This window comes from Camelina sativa, chromosome 7 (genome assembly GCF_030686135.1).
Source record: "Camelina sativa cultivar CO46 ecotype springtype chromosome 7, ASM3068613v1".
Lineage (NCBI taxonomy): Eukaryota > Viridiplantae > Streptophyta > Magnoliopsida > Brassicales > Brassicaceae > Camelina > Camelina sativa.
Genome location: NC_141886.1, coordinates 2,415,530 through 2,429,332, shown reverse-complemented (window position 1 = coordinate 2,429,332; position 13,803 = coordinate 2,415,530). Strand labels below are relative to the sequence as shown.

The window sequence follows — 13,803 nt, the reverse complement described above, 5'->3', positions numbered from 1 at the left end:
AAGCATCCTTCTTGCCTTTCATCTTCTCCGGTGAAGGTGCTTAAGATTTTTCTGTTTGATGACAATGATGAAGAAGACGGGTCAGAAATACTGCAGATTAGGTATTTCTTGGAGAAAATGCCGCGTCTTGAACAGTTGATTATGACCCTGCTGTGTTAGACTTATCCAAGAAGCTTCAGAAGATTCCTAAAGTAGCTTCACCAAAGTGCAAGATCCAGGTAGTCTCTGAGAATCTTAGTTTGTCATGCACTGTTCCTTCTTTCTTAACAACAAAATGGTCTGCTCTTCCTCCCGAAGAAGAACATCGCTGGCCTGAGTCTCCTCCTCCTACCGAGATAAAAGATCCCATGCTTATGTATTGTTCTTCTCCAGAAGACGAAGATTACTGGTTCAACTAGGCTTTGATCTAAACTCAAAACAATTAAAGATTTCCTCTGTTTCTGTCGTTTTGTACTTTTTCACTCTGGCTTTTGTCCTTTTTGAAACTGAGAATGTTAAAACTTTATGTGATGTTTGTTTCCCCTTTTTTCTGTTATGTTAAAACTGGTTGTTCCAACTTCAAAACATGCTTGCACGTGCCTTGTAAGAAGTTCTCTTTTATAGTGTGAACGCATATATCTTTAGATTTTTCTACTGGTCGTTAACAAGATCATACGACTTGGCTAATACTATATGTCTATATCAGATTAAATTATTAATTAACAAGATAGTCCAATAATTGAATGACGGATAGACTTTACTTGCTCCTTCATGTTTCCAAGACATTGTTTAATAGTACCAAGTTGCTGCAGCTCTTTTGGTCCAGACATTGTTTAATACCTTATGAACCCTCACCGTCTGTTTGAAGCTGTATGGTGATTTTGATGGGCTCTGCTTTTACACTCAACAAAGGTAAGTTTTCTATTCTCTGCTTTTGACCTTGTGTTCCTCCTATAAGATCTGTTTTTTTTTTTTTTTTGACTGGTTTGAGTTTATCCTCGATTTTGTAAGGATTAGACCTTGAAACTGGTTTGGAGTTAGGACCGTGTATTTTTGTACCGTGACTTCAGCTTCTGAAATCTTCTTGGTTAGGTTTCGTAAGTGCTAATCTGTGGTTTTGAGAGTGCTGATCTGTCTTTGAAAGAAGCATGGATGATAGATCCAAAGCTGTAATCAATTGTTTACCAGATAGTCTTCTTTGCCAAATCTTGTCAAATCTGTCTACTAAAGAGGCTGCTTTGACATCACTTCTCTCAAAAAGATGGCGGTATCTGTTTGCTCTTGTACCAAATCTTGATTTTGATGTCTTTTCTTCTCTGCATCCCGAGATTGAAATGCAAGACCAGACGAGTTTTATAGATTTTGTGGATAGAGTATTGAAATTGCGAGGGAAAGATCATATCAACAAGTTTTCTCTAAAATGTGGAGATGGTATTGAAGATGAAGACGTCTTCCCTTGGATATTAAATGCTTTGAGACATGGTGTATCAGATCTTGCTCTACATGTCTCTCCCTCATTGGTTTATTGGCTGCCTTCAAAGGTTTTTGCGAGTAAGACACTGGTTAGGCTGAAAATAGGACCTAAAGATGGTCCCAGAATTAAACTGAGAAATGTTTGTCTTCCAAAGCTTAAGACACTAAATCTAGATTCAGTTGTGTTTGAAGAGAGTGAGATTGGGTTTGCAAAGCTTCTTTCTGGTTGTCCCCTGCTTGAGGAATTAAGTTTGCTTAATCTTGCTTGGGATCATTGGGGTTCTTGCTATGTCTTCCAAAATCCTCAAGAGACTAACGCTTTGTTGTGCACACTATGCCGGAAATCCAAAGAGTGTATCATTTGATACTCCAACTGTTGTCTACTTTGAATATTCTGATAATATTGCGCTAAAGTATCCGAAAGTGAATTTTGATTCGCTGGTTGAAGCTAGTATCTGTATTCGTATGACGAATGATCAGAAAGCAAATGTGAGATACGTATCAGATGTTGATGAGGAAACAGAGATGGTTGGCAATGCAATGAATCTTCTTATGGGAATATGCACTGTGAAGACCCTTTACTTATCTTGTGACACTCTTGAGGTATGTTAAGTATAACATTAGTCGAGGTTTTTTTTGTGTTAAAGTGTATCTGGAAGTGAGTGCTAATCGTTTGTTTTGTCTTAGACACTAAATTTTTGCTGTCAAGCGATACCGGTATTCAACAGTTTGACTCATCTAACTATTGAGAGTCATCCGGAACTAGGATGGGAATCACTGCCAAATGTGCTAAAAAATTGTCCAAATCTTGAAACCCTTATCTTCCAAGTGAGCAAAGCCTTGAAAATAACTCTGTTTACTAATTTTACATGTTTGAGATGTTTCTTTTTATGTTGTAGGGACTCCTTCACAAAGCAACAGACAGATGTGGGGATGTGTGCTTGTGCCAAGGTTTGGAGAATAGTCCATCTTGCTTATCTTCAAGTCCGGTGAAGCTTCTAAAGATATTGAAATTTGGAGAAACCAATAATGGTGACGATATGGAGAAAGAGATAGAGCAGATAGAGAATTTCTTGGAGAAAACACCAAATCTTGAACAACTCATAATATACTACAATACATCAACCGAGTATGATCTAGTTGAAGTGGCAAGCCAACTTCAGATGGTTCCCGCAGTAGCTTCACTCAAGTGCAAGATTCAAGTAATCTCTGAAAACCTTAGCTTGTCATCCACTTTGCCCATTTCCTTGTCGATGAAATATGGATTGCACCTATAGAAGAACCTTACTGGTTTTGTGGAATCAATAATGCGGTCATGTCTCATATACCATTTGGAAGCTATATATGGATGTGTCTCTTGGCTACAAGTATCTGTAGTTACTAAACAATACCTTTAAACTCAAATCAAGATTATCTTATTTCTGTTGTTTGTACTTTGCTGATTAAAGATCTCTCATCCTTGTAAATTTATGCTTTTGTTGTGAGAAACTTGAGTTGTAGTTTGAGTTTCTTTCTTTTGGTGTGTTAAATTGTTTGAGTATAGAAAGAAACTAACATGAGACTTAACTTGCCATAGACATTTTTTTGTTATCTTAATACTCTTCTTAATTGAATGGAGAAGAAACTAAACAAAATTCCTGTTGCTCTCTCAAACTGGTTCAATTCATAGGATCCTTCTTGTGATGCTGCATTCTCTAAATGGTGTGAATGAATGACTTCTCTTTTTCGTCTCAAAAAGTTAAGTAAATCACGAACCACATTGGTGAGAAACCAAACAATGTTGGGTTAGAGTACTTAGGCCAAAACAAGAGAAACAAGTGGAAATGGTGGACCTTTGAAGCCATTTTGGATTTACAGAAATGTTAAATAAAAGTCAAATGAATACAAAACTATGTTCACATCTTCTTTAGATATACACATCTTACCCTCTCTATATAGATATGTATATCTTTCTATCTTAATGCGTATGTGTATTGTTGAGATAATGGGTGCGTGTGATAGACTGGTGGGGGGATAGAAGAACCCCACAGCCGTAGTAAATGGTGGAAGCACCATCAAAAGAGATTCTAAAAAGTTTTGGAATTTGGAACGTTCTATTAAACTAAAAAGTGAAATCTTCTTTTGTTCTCACCTTTCCACACAAAGTACACAAACAGAATCAACAAATATTCAAAAACTATTTTCTTATTCACTAATTAGCCACAATATAATAAAATATGTGTTATTAGTTATCTGATGGCCAAATCATCATGATTCATGAACACCTACGGACTACAAATTGTCAATATATAGCCACTAAAACTCATGGCCAAATCAACCGTTTTGAGCAGTAGTATATTATTGCTTGTTTTTACTGTTCTAAAAACCATATTTTTTCTTTCTAGACTGGCACATTGTTATTGGGATATTGTTCATTTTAAAGAATGGATCTTGTAATGTCGGGTATTGGTATATATCCAAAAGTTTTGTTCTTTTGAGTAGTTTCAACTTTCAATATGAACACGAAACGCCCCCAATATTTTTCAAATCCTATATAATCTTGCCAGAGCAGATCTTTGCCCATTTCTATCTCCTATTAGAAACCACAAGTAGCCTAGAGATCAACATGGAGAAACTCAAAAGATCTTTCGCCTCATTCTACTATATGCATGTATCTTGGAATTTATTGTTTATGTTTCGTATCCCCCTTAATGAAAACGCGGACGTTCATACTAGGAGCGGACATCAAAATCATCAGCCGTATTTTTATATACAACAACTGCAACATGTGGTTGATGAATTGTAAATATTTTAACATTCAATAGTAATATTTTGTTGTCGTATATACAATTAATATATGACCTGGTTAATGAAGAATATTAAATTTGTCTTTATTAGCTGCTTAAGCAGCCATTTTATTATTATTGAACGTAGCACGACAACGAACAGAAAAGCCTTTTAATTAATCAAAAAGTTAGGTTTGACAAACATTGTCTTATATTTATATAGTAAATAATTAGAGGTAGAGTGTGAACACCCAATGAAGATACATTTAATAGTGGTTCAAACATTGTCGGCACTCGAGAGTTAAGACATCATGAGTATGATAATGAGATTTCACATTTATAAGTTTATGGTAGTATTACTCAATTTCCGTTTCCTTGTTATGAATATTTCTTTTACAATATGGATCTAAACCGATATATAAAAGAACTAATTTCACACAGATGAATTGCTTAGAGTGGTAAAACAAATAAGATGTGAATGAATCGTCGTTATTCCGCAACATAATTTAGAATTTTAGTATCAACACCCCAGTTGAATTGCAAAGTAACATGAATAACCAGATGGATAACAACTATTTTACAAGGCCGTCGACTTAATATATTTTTGAAGGCCTTCGTTTGTCATTAGACAGAGAGGAAGAGATTTGTTACTTTCATTATCTCATTAAAAATAGTAATGGCCAAATCATGGCTACATGATATGAATTATGAAACAGACCGAGAAAAATGAAGATGCTATTTTTGCCAAGTTATATTCTTATCATTTCATTTTTGTTTTTTAAAGGAAAATATTGCGATCATGTTAATTTTAATTAGGGGATTCTCTTTAGATTTCGAAAATCTGTATTGAATATCGAAGCGAATATTAAAATATCAAATCTGCAAGCATACGATTACATATTCACACTCGTATGACTTAAAAATTCTGTGTTGTGTATTTATTTACATCAATGTCTACTACATGCACTTGTTTTCACTTGTCAAGATTTCTAGGCCTATGCGTATATACGTGGCATGAGAACTTCCTTATATGGTGTGAACGCAATTATGTTTTTGATTTGCCAACGTCTCTTAAAGATTAAACAACAAACGGAAACTTTTAGCAATCTTAATAACTTTTTATATAAATTCGTAATCTAATCAGGCTAATGAATCAATCCGTAATGTAATCAAATTATTGACCAACAATCACGTTTGGACGTCCACACAAAGGACCCACTCACTTACAACTTCTCCAGTTGCAGTAGTCGATCCTCTGCATTGCTCTCTCGCTATATATATTATTTATACACACGCACGCCACTAACCCAAATACAAAGAACTCACTTCCTCCATTAACAACCAAAAAAGATTTTAGGAAGAAGGAGAAGGTCAGTAACAGAATCATCATCGCCATGCCTGTTCCTTCCGACAACAGTAGGGTACCGAGACTTGTGATCAAGAAAGTTCTAGCAAAGCTTCAAAAGGAAGGTGAAAGCGCTGTCATTAGAAACGGGATCACAGAGTGAGTCTTCTTCTTCTTCTTCTTCTTCTTTTTTCTCAAGAAAGTGATCCTATGGCTTCACCTTCAAGTCTCATATATATTTTTCTTATTTTTTTGGGTTGATTCAGGATTGACCAGAAGTTATTAGACCCGTTCGTGTTGCTAGTTGATTTTTCCTGTAAGTTCCTTCCTTCGTCAAATCTGTATATTAAATATGTCTGATTCTATGTATGTTATAGGCTAATCCAAACCTTTCTCTGTTTCTTGATCAGTTTCACTCTCAGCTGGATTCCCAGATCATCCTCACAGAGGTCAATATCATCTATACCTTCTCTTACACACGAATAAATATGTTTTGAAATGTTGTCTCTAATGTATAATTGGTCAACTGTGGTGCAGGTTTTGAGAGTGTTACATACATGCTACAGGGAGGAATCATTCATAAAGATCCCAAAGGTCATAAAGGTACAATCCAAGCCGGAGATGTTCAGGTAATAACAAGAAACAGAACACCCAAAGAAAAACATAGAATCCTCTCCGAGACTGGTTTCACTCAATTTTGAGTCTTTGATCTGACAGTGGATGACAGCAGGAAGAGGAATCATTCACTCCGAGTTCCCGGAAGAAGAAGTCAACAATGGTTTACAGCTTTGGATCAATCTGCCTTCCACTGACAAAATGTAAAAGATGATTTCTTTACTTTCATCTCATAAAAGAGTTCACAGTTTTTGAATCTCTCTCTTCTTTGATTTTGACAGGATCGAACCAAAATATAAAGAGGTATCGAGTTTTGACATCCCGCGAGCAGAAGAAAACGGAGTTGAGGTCAAAGTAATAGCCGGAGAATCCATGGGAATCAAAACTCCAGTCTACACTAGAACACCAACTATGTTCCTTGACTTTACCCTCAAGCCAGGATCTCAAACCCACAAGACCGTTCCAGAATCATGGACCACTTTCGCCTACATTATTGAAGGCGACGAGGGTGTGTTCGGTTCCTTGAACTCTTCCGCTATATCGGCACATCATGTTGTAGTGTTTGGACCAGGGGGTTTAGTTAGCGTGTGGAACAAGTCAACATCGAGGTCGTTGAGGTTTCTGTTGATTGCAGGGGAACCAATAGGTGAGCCTGTGGTTCAGTGTGGTCCGTTTGTGATGAACTCACAGGCGGAGATCGATTTGGCTTTTGACGATTATCAGAATGCTAAGAATGGGTTTGAAATGGCCAAGTGTTAAAAGGTCATAGTGAATAGTGTAAACAAAAACCATTTGAATTTTTGGGGTTTGTTTTCTTTATTTCACATTCAAATCAATGTAAGGAGCAATAATAACGATGCTCTGTTTGAGAAAGTTGATTACTCTTCAAATAGTATTTCGAATTTGACAACAAACTGAAATTGTTTTGGTTGTTCTTTTTATTTTTCTGAGCAACGATTAACATAAAAAAAAGCTCGTCACATCCAGAAAGAAGCTTTGCAAACATTCTGTTTTCAGTGTCAACATAATTAAGATGGAGAGTGAGCTTTGATGTAACTTGGTTAGTTAATCATCACATCTTAATTTTTAGAGATGCATCTCATAGTGAATTAAATCAACAACTTGGAAACCTTATGAAAAACATTGTGTATAATAAGACATATCAAGTGAAAAGTGAAAATGCATATTAAGAAGCCGACAGAGTATATAACAAGACAGACACCAAACTAGAACAATAGCTTTGATAATTAATATATATCTTGGCAGTCTTGAGAAACCATAAAGTACATACAAACACATAACAGAACTCGAACAAACTAGAATAAAAGCTTTGTTGATCTTCTCCGAGATTAAAAAAGAGAGTATAATCTCCCATTTACATGACAAGGAAGGGAAGATTAGTATATACGGTGAAGTTATTCAGAGATTAGTTGGACTTGGACACTGGCCTTGGCTGAAGCTACTAGCCTCTGAAGTTGGCTTTCCACATCTTCATTGATCGGTGCATTGTAGTACAATATCATTTGTTCAAGATTCGGCATTTTCTCCAGGAAATACTCTACTTGCTCCATCTGCTTCTCCATGTCATCACCATAGTAATCACAAATCTCACCAAAATTCAATATCTTCAGAATCTTTACCGGGCTTGATGATAAGCAAGTGGGTCTGTCCTCCGAAGATTTGCATAGGCACCCGTCAAAGTCCTCACATCTAATTGTATTTTTGTGATGGAGTCCCTGAATCATAGAGGAAACAGCTACAAAGTTTTAAATTTGTTTGAAGGTGTATGTTAACAAATGCAGTAAAAGGAGGATATGTAATGGTACTTCAAAGACGAGAGTCTCAAGATTTGGACAATTCTTGAGTAGAGCCGGCAATGATTCCCATCCCACTTCCCAGTGAGTCATAATAGTTAAATGATTCAGGTTCTTGAATATCGGTATATGTTCACAGCAGAGAGTAAGAACCTGAAACAAAAACCAAATCAACTTCATTTGCAAGCCATGAAACACTAACTGAAACAAGGGTATTTAAATTACAGGTTGCTAGTAAGAAGACAACAAACTGACTTTTAAGAGGATCCCATTACGATACAAACCTTAAAGAGTGTTGCCAAATAAGTGAAGGATCCTAACATTGCTTATCCCCATAATAAGATCCGTTGCATCAGCTACCATATACCCGTTGGTTGCATGTGCATACTGAACACTTGTCATTTGAAGACCGATACTTGCTTCAACAAGTGAATCAAAATTCAACTTTTTATACTCGTCAGCAATATGATCAGAGTATTCCAAGTAGACAAGATTCGGCGTATCAAATGTAACAGTAAACGGATTATTATCAATCACTTGACAGTGGAAAGTTAATCTCTTGAGGGTTTTGGAAGAAAAAGGACGCCTCCAATAACCTTGCCAGGATAGATTGATCATGACTAGTTCCTCAAGCACAGGACAAGATGAGATAAGCTTTCCAAGGGCATTATCTTTATGATCTCGGCTCATGATTTAATTGCCATGTATTTAGCTATTGAGCCTCAAAGTTTATGTTTTTATGTAATCGCAGCATCAAAAAGAAAAAGGACCAAGGATGATCTTTTCGGAAAGGAGGAGTAGGAGGAGTCAGACGGAATCAAATGATTACGAGATAGACAATGTGCATGCGCCTTCGTTCCTCATTAATTCAAATCAAAGTAAGCGACATCGCATCGGGAAGGGATAGGGATAGCGCATTTGCTTGGTTGGCGGCTGGCTAGCTTAGCTCTCGTCCTGTAGCTGCTGCTTATCGACCGGCAGACCGGCTACCAGCAGCAAGAATTGAATCTTTTGAGCCTTAAGTTCTTTTTGCCCCAGTTTCACTATCTCTTTCACTTCTTCGATTCCCCTTGAAGTAGGGGGTTTCAGTGGGAACGAGATCGCGATGCGTCAAACATAAAATGAAATTCATCCTACCGAAACTTATGTAACTATATTCCGAATCCTTCTCCCCGTCAAAATCTGCCTCCCTTGCCCATAAGGAGAGAGTCTCCCTAGGAAACAGCAACTAACTATGACTCTTGGCCCACCAAAAACTGTAGCTTTCAACAACGTCAACAACACCACGAAAAAAGGGGAAGTGGCTTGTTTGGTGGTTCGAATCCACCGAGAGCTTGGCGTCTCGACGAGCATTAACTAGTTGATGAGGTCTCAACGAGCGACTGAAAGGAGAGGAGAAAAAAAGCTGCTAGAAAGTTTTTGGAACCGCTTACTACGCTGATCTATATCGATGGTTACCTATACCGACCCTACTCAGCAGGGGCCCAACCATCACACTGTCGGATCCCACATAAGGTTGTGACTGTTGGAGGTGATGAGCAGAATTGGTAATGTGAGAGGAGGCACCAGAATCTGGAAACCATTCTGTACCAAAGTATCTGCTTTTGCGCCATGACAATCTCACTCGAATTACCTCTTCTTCTTCTTCCAATAATAAAATAAGGGATAAAAGGAAGAAGAAAGAAGATTTAATCAGGAATTTGGTTCTCAAAGAAACCACAATATGTTAACAAAACTAAATCAAGATAGAGAGTCTTAAGCTTTGGAAGAAAAACATCTCCCACATGAATGATAACACCATTTCCAGCTTCCACTCTCAACCTAACCAGTGAGTTGCTGACAAAAACACTTGCAGGCATCGAATCATCATGCCAATTCAAAGTAACGCGTAAATCAAGATCTGATACTCCACGTTCCATGACACTAGTTATCCAACGAGTGACACAATCTGGATAAACACCATCTTGACACTGAAGAGAGAAGCTTTTAATAGTAGAATTACCCTGCAAACTCAGCACTCTATCCACGAAATCCATAAACATGCTGTGTTTCGCATCCAATTCTAGGATAGGCACTTCATGTAATACCGAGTCATCGAAATCAAGAATTGGTCTGCAAGCAAAGAGATAGCGCCACTTTTGGGTGAGAAGTGAAGTCAAAGCTGCTTCCTTTGTGGTGAGAAACGACAATATGTGGCAAATCAGAGCTTCGGGTAGATTGCTGATTATATCTTTGCAACATATATCCATATCTTTGTCGGGTGCCCTACAAAGTGACAGATCTCAAACAGTTACAAACCCGGAAAAAAGTCAGATGCTTGCAGTAATAATACAAAAACAAAAACACTGGATTTCTAATCAGGCAAATGACATGATGATTTCGAGCGAAAGATATAAACTTCAGAAGCTTACTAAAAAAATACGGGCAGTGTCAACAGCAAAAGAGGGTGTCAGTGTCGACGAGACTCACTATTGGGTATCAGAGCACAGACCCCATCAAATCTGACAACTTCTCAGAGGTTGATTGCGAGAGGAGCGTGGAAAGACTGGAATTTTGCAATCTTTGGCCAAAACCCTAAAGTTTGTTAGGTTTGCAATGTTGTTTGGGGACGATGGTTCAAGCAAGAAACAAGACAGAAGTCTCAGCCCTGAAACGACATCGTACAAGCCGAGGAGATATATTGGTTTAGCTGAGGTTTTCAGAGATTAGTTACTTGGATCTCATCTCGCAATTTTTCTTCTTAATTTGGCTTTTTGTTTTAATTAGATCATCAAATTTTAATGTATTGTACTTGTAATTTATTTTCCTGTCCCACAAGTTATAGAGTCCGTTCGTGTCTTAAAATTGTTATAACAAAGCAACCGTGAAGCATATCATCACAAGCAGTCTTGTTGTTGTCCTCTGCATCCTCGGAACTTGTTATTTTCCTGAGGCGTCCTTTGTGAATAAGACATGGTTCTAAAACGGTTCTTTTATCCTGCAAACAATAAGAATGATTATAAGCAATTGGACCTTTCAAACAAATAGTGATGGATATATTGAAACAAAACCTTGAGCGGGGTTTTCTTCTTCTTCTTCTTCCTGGAAGTTGCACTTACTCCGGACATTACAACCAGTCTTCCATAAGACATCAAAATCGATACCTTGAGCCGTTTTTCCCCTGCAGTTCAAATACAAAATTTAATCACTTTCTTTGAATTTTTGATAGAGGACTCATAGTGCAACGTCTATAACATTTAGTTAGCTAACCAAAAATAGAAGCAGAATAACCTTGACATGAATTAATTCACAGACCATAACCATTAAAAAAAAAAAATTCCCTGCAGTGAAAGGAATCAACACATTAAAATAAACTATAACAAGAGGAACGTCAGACCACATTTGGGTATCATAATAGTTATAAAGAATGTCAACTACCTTTATGCATTTTTCTGATTACTGCCTTTGGAGCCTTGTCGAGTTCCACTTCAGTAGCAAATTTTTGTTCAACAAAAAGAAAAGGATTATTGGTTGAGGGATAGATAAACTTGAAAAAGGAAAAAATAAAGAAAAGCAGAGAGGAATTTGAGATGAATTACAGAGCAATAAGAAGAGGATTTGTTTTCCAACGTTTGGGTTCCATAATTCAGCATCTTCCTTAATGATAATCATAATGGGAAGAAAACCATCATCTATAGAAGCAGCAACCAACAAAACCAAAAATCTCAGTCTAACTAATGGATAGGGAACTGAAACAAACGTATTGAGTGATTGTGAGTAATGGAACAACATTCCTGACTTGTTCGAGTAGCACAGAGTCTTGGGGCCGACGATTGAGCTTCTTCTCCCTGCTGATGAGTTGTTGTTGTTGAGAGCTGTTTCACAGAATCTCCAAAAAGAAACAAACCCATCAATCAAGATCCCATTTAAGAAACAAAACATTCGGATGAGTTGAAGAAACACCAAGAATAATTACCTTTTTCACGTTAAGGAGTTTCTCGTCAAATCATATAAGAGTTGAAGAAATGCCATGAAAACAACGTCCTCTTCTGATCATCACCTGCAAAGACACGAAGCCAGTACTTCCACCAGATATTACTCATCAACAATGCTTGGTTGAGGGATAAACTTGAAACAGAAGAAAATAAAATCATGATAAGGATCTTTAATTTACTTACAGAGGTTTTATCCGTTGTTGTTGTTGACTTGTTTTGTTGTTGTCGTTGAGAGAAACTACATAAATTACAGATGAGGAGGAAAGAGTTTCTGTTATGCAGAGTGAGATTACAAGTGAAAAATGCTGTTTTTGTAACAATTGGGCTCACCTGTCTGATTTTGCATCATCTAGCTTTTGCCTTTTGAGAGCTCTATTTTCCTGAATCAGTTTGGTAGAGCTAGCTATGATTTCCTGCAGTGAGGCAATAAATGGGGGGAAAACTATTACAAAAGGAACGTGAAACCAGATTCGGGTATCAGAATCGTTATTAATTAAGACTATAATCTCTGATGGAAGGTATTTACCTTGAATTATGGCAGACGTGGTGTACTTCTTTGTGGTGCAGGCAAAAGCTGGAGTTGTGGAGTGAAGGGCTTGCTGATTTTGAAACAATAAATGACGCACCTGTCATCTAGCTTTTCCCTTGTGATGGCTTTGATTTTGATGACTCAGATTGGTAGTGCTAGCTAAGTATTAAACACTCGTTTACCTGCAGTGAAAGGAATCAACACATTAAAATAAACTATAACAAGAGGAACGTGAGACCACATTTGGTTATCAGAATGGTTATTAAGAATGTCAACTACCTTTATGCAAATTGGGTATCAGGAAAGTAATAAATAATGGCAAATACCTTTATACATTTTTATGATTACTGCCTTTGGCTTGAGGCAATTATGGTGCATTGTCGAGTTCCACTTCAGTAGCACCTTGTTGTTCAACAAACACAAAAACAAAACGATTACTGGTTGAGGGAGATAGATAAACTTGAAACAGAAGAAAATAAAATAAAGAAAAGCAGAGAGGAATTTGAGATAACTTACAGAGCAATAAGAAGAGGATTTGTTTTCCATCGTTTGGGTCCATAATTCAGCATCATCCCTAATGTTTTTAACAGGAAGAAAGAGTGAACCTCCATATGTCCCCCATCATCTAGAGAAGCAGCAAACAAGAAAACCAAAAAAAATCTTAGACTCACTTATGGATGGGGAACTACTGAAGCGAACGTATTGAGTGATTTGGTTGAGTAATGGGACGACTTGCCTGACTTGTTGGAAAACATCAATGAGCTTCTTCTCTCCTCCGGTGACGAGTTGTTTTATGTGGAAGGCTGTTTCACAGAATCTCCAAAATAAACAAACCCATTAATTAAGATCCTATATATAAAACAAACGTCATGTTTAAGAAAGCAAAACATTCAGATGAGAGTTGAAGAAACACACAGTAAGCCCCAAGAATATTTACCTTTCTATGTCGTTGTGGAGTTTCTTGTGAAAAAGAAAGGCACGAAAACAATACTTCCACCAGACATTATTCATCTTGGATTCTGAGCGTAGAGAATAAAAAAGATAAGAGATATTATTATTGGTTGAGGGATCATAGAACTTGAAACAGATGGTAATAATATCATGATGATAAGGATCTTAAAGTGTTTACTTACAGAGGATTTTCTCATTGTAGGTGACTTGCTGTTGGGCCGGTCGTCCCAAAAATTATACATGCGAAGAAAGAGAGTGAACCATATTATATATGTATCTTCATCATCAAGAGAAGCAACAAATAAAACAATGAAAAGAACTCAAGATTGACGTTGTTACCGTATAGGCGAAGGTTTTG

General features: G+C 37.1%; 2 protein-coding genes and 1 pseudogene across 6 annotated transcripts; 2 read left to right on the top strand and 1 right to left on the bottom strand.

Moving 5' to 3' along the window:
* Positions 1-803: 803 nt before the first annotated feature.
* Positions 804-3,002, top strand: LOC104699994 (F-box/LRR-repeat protein At3g59210-like; annotated as a pseudogene). The gene is made up of 3 exons (XR_015562082.1): positions 804-2,055; positions 2,140-2,280; positions 2,352-3,002. The product of XR_015562082.1 is annotated as an F-box/LRR-repeat protein At3g59210-like (transcript).
* Positions 3,003-5,318: 2,316 nt separating this feature from the next.
* On the top strand, positions 5,319-7,091 carry LOC104699993 (pirin-1). Its single transcript, XM_010415427.2, has 6 exons — positions 5,319-5,721; positions 5,829-5,878; positions 5,973-6,011; positions 6,100-6,191; positions 6,280-6,380; positions 6,459-7,091. The coding sequence occupies exons 1-6, from the start codon at positions 5,612-5,614 to the stop codon at positions 6,934-6,936; spliced, it is 870 nt and encodes a 289-aa protein (XP_010413729.1). The 5' UTR covers positions 5,319-5,611; the 3' UTR covers positions 6,937-7,091.
* Positions 7,092-7,403: 312 nt separating this feature from the next.
* On the bottom strand, positions 7,404-10,660 carry LOC104699992 (putative F-box/FBD/LRR-repeat protein At3g59240). 4 transcript variants are annotated; one of them, XR_015561814.1, is made up of 4 exons: positions 10,461-10,595; positions 8,276-10,256; positions 8,004-8,144; positions 7,404-7,913 (listed from the first exon to the last, which is right to left on the bottom strand). XR_015561814.1 is itself a non-coding variant. In XM_087458108.1 (4 exons), exons 2-4 carry the CDS (start codon positions 8,312-8,314, stop codon positions 7,593-7,595), a joined length of 501 nt encoding a protein of 166 aa, XP_087314234.1. In that variant the 5' UTR covers positions 8,315-10,256; positions 10,461-10,660; the 3' UTR covers positions 7,404-7,592. The 4 variants fall into 4 exon arrangements, 2 of the variants coding, with proteins under 2 accessions (XP_087314234.1, XP_087314233.1); XR_015561813.1 differs by having other exon boundaries at positions 10,403-10,542; XM_087458108.1 differs by having other exon boundaries at positions 10,461-10,660.
* Between the last annotated feature and the right edge of the window lie 3,143 nt (positions 10,661-13,803).

What these genes read in the sequence shown, in the direction of transcription:
- LOC104699993 (XM_010415427.2), top strand. Translation starts at nt 5,612, where the DNA reads ATGCCTGTTCCTTCCGACAACAGTAGGGTACCGAGACTTGTGATCAAG. An exon ending in ATTAGAAACGGGATCACAGA is followed by an intron (nt 5,722 to 5,828) that starts GTGAGTCTTCTT and finishes GGGTTGATTCAG; the next exon opens with GATTGACCAGAAGTTATTAG. An exon ending in TCCAAGCCGGAGATGTTCAG is followed by an intron (nt 6,192 to 6,279) that starts GTAATAACAAGA and finishes TTGATCTGACAG; the next exon opens with TGGATGACAGCAGGAAGAGG.
- LOC104699992 (XM_087458108.1), bottom strand. Translation starts at nt 8,314, where the DNA reads ATGTTAGGATCCTTCACTTATTTGGCAACACTCTTTAAG. An exon ending in ATTTGGCAACACTCTTTAAG is followed by an intron (nt 8,145 to 8,275) that starts GTTTGTATCGTA and finishes TTTTTGTTTCAG; the next exon opens with GTTCTTACTCTCTGCTGTGA. An exon ending in TTGAGACTCTCGTCTTTGAA is followed by an intron (nt 7,914 to 8,003) that starts GTACCATTACAT and finishes TCTATGATTCAG; the next exon opens with GGACTCCATCACAAAAATAC.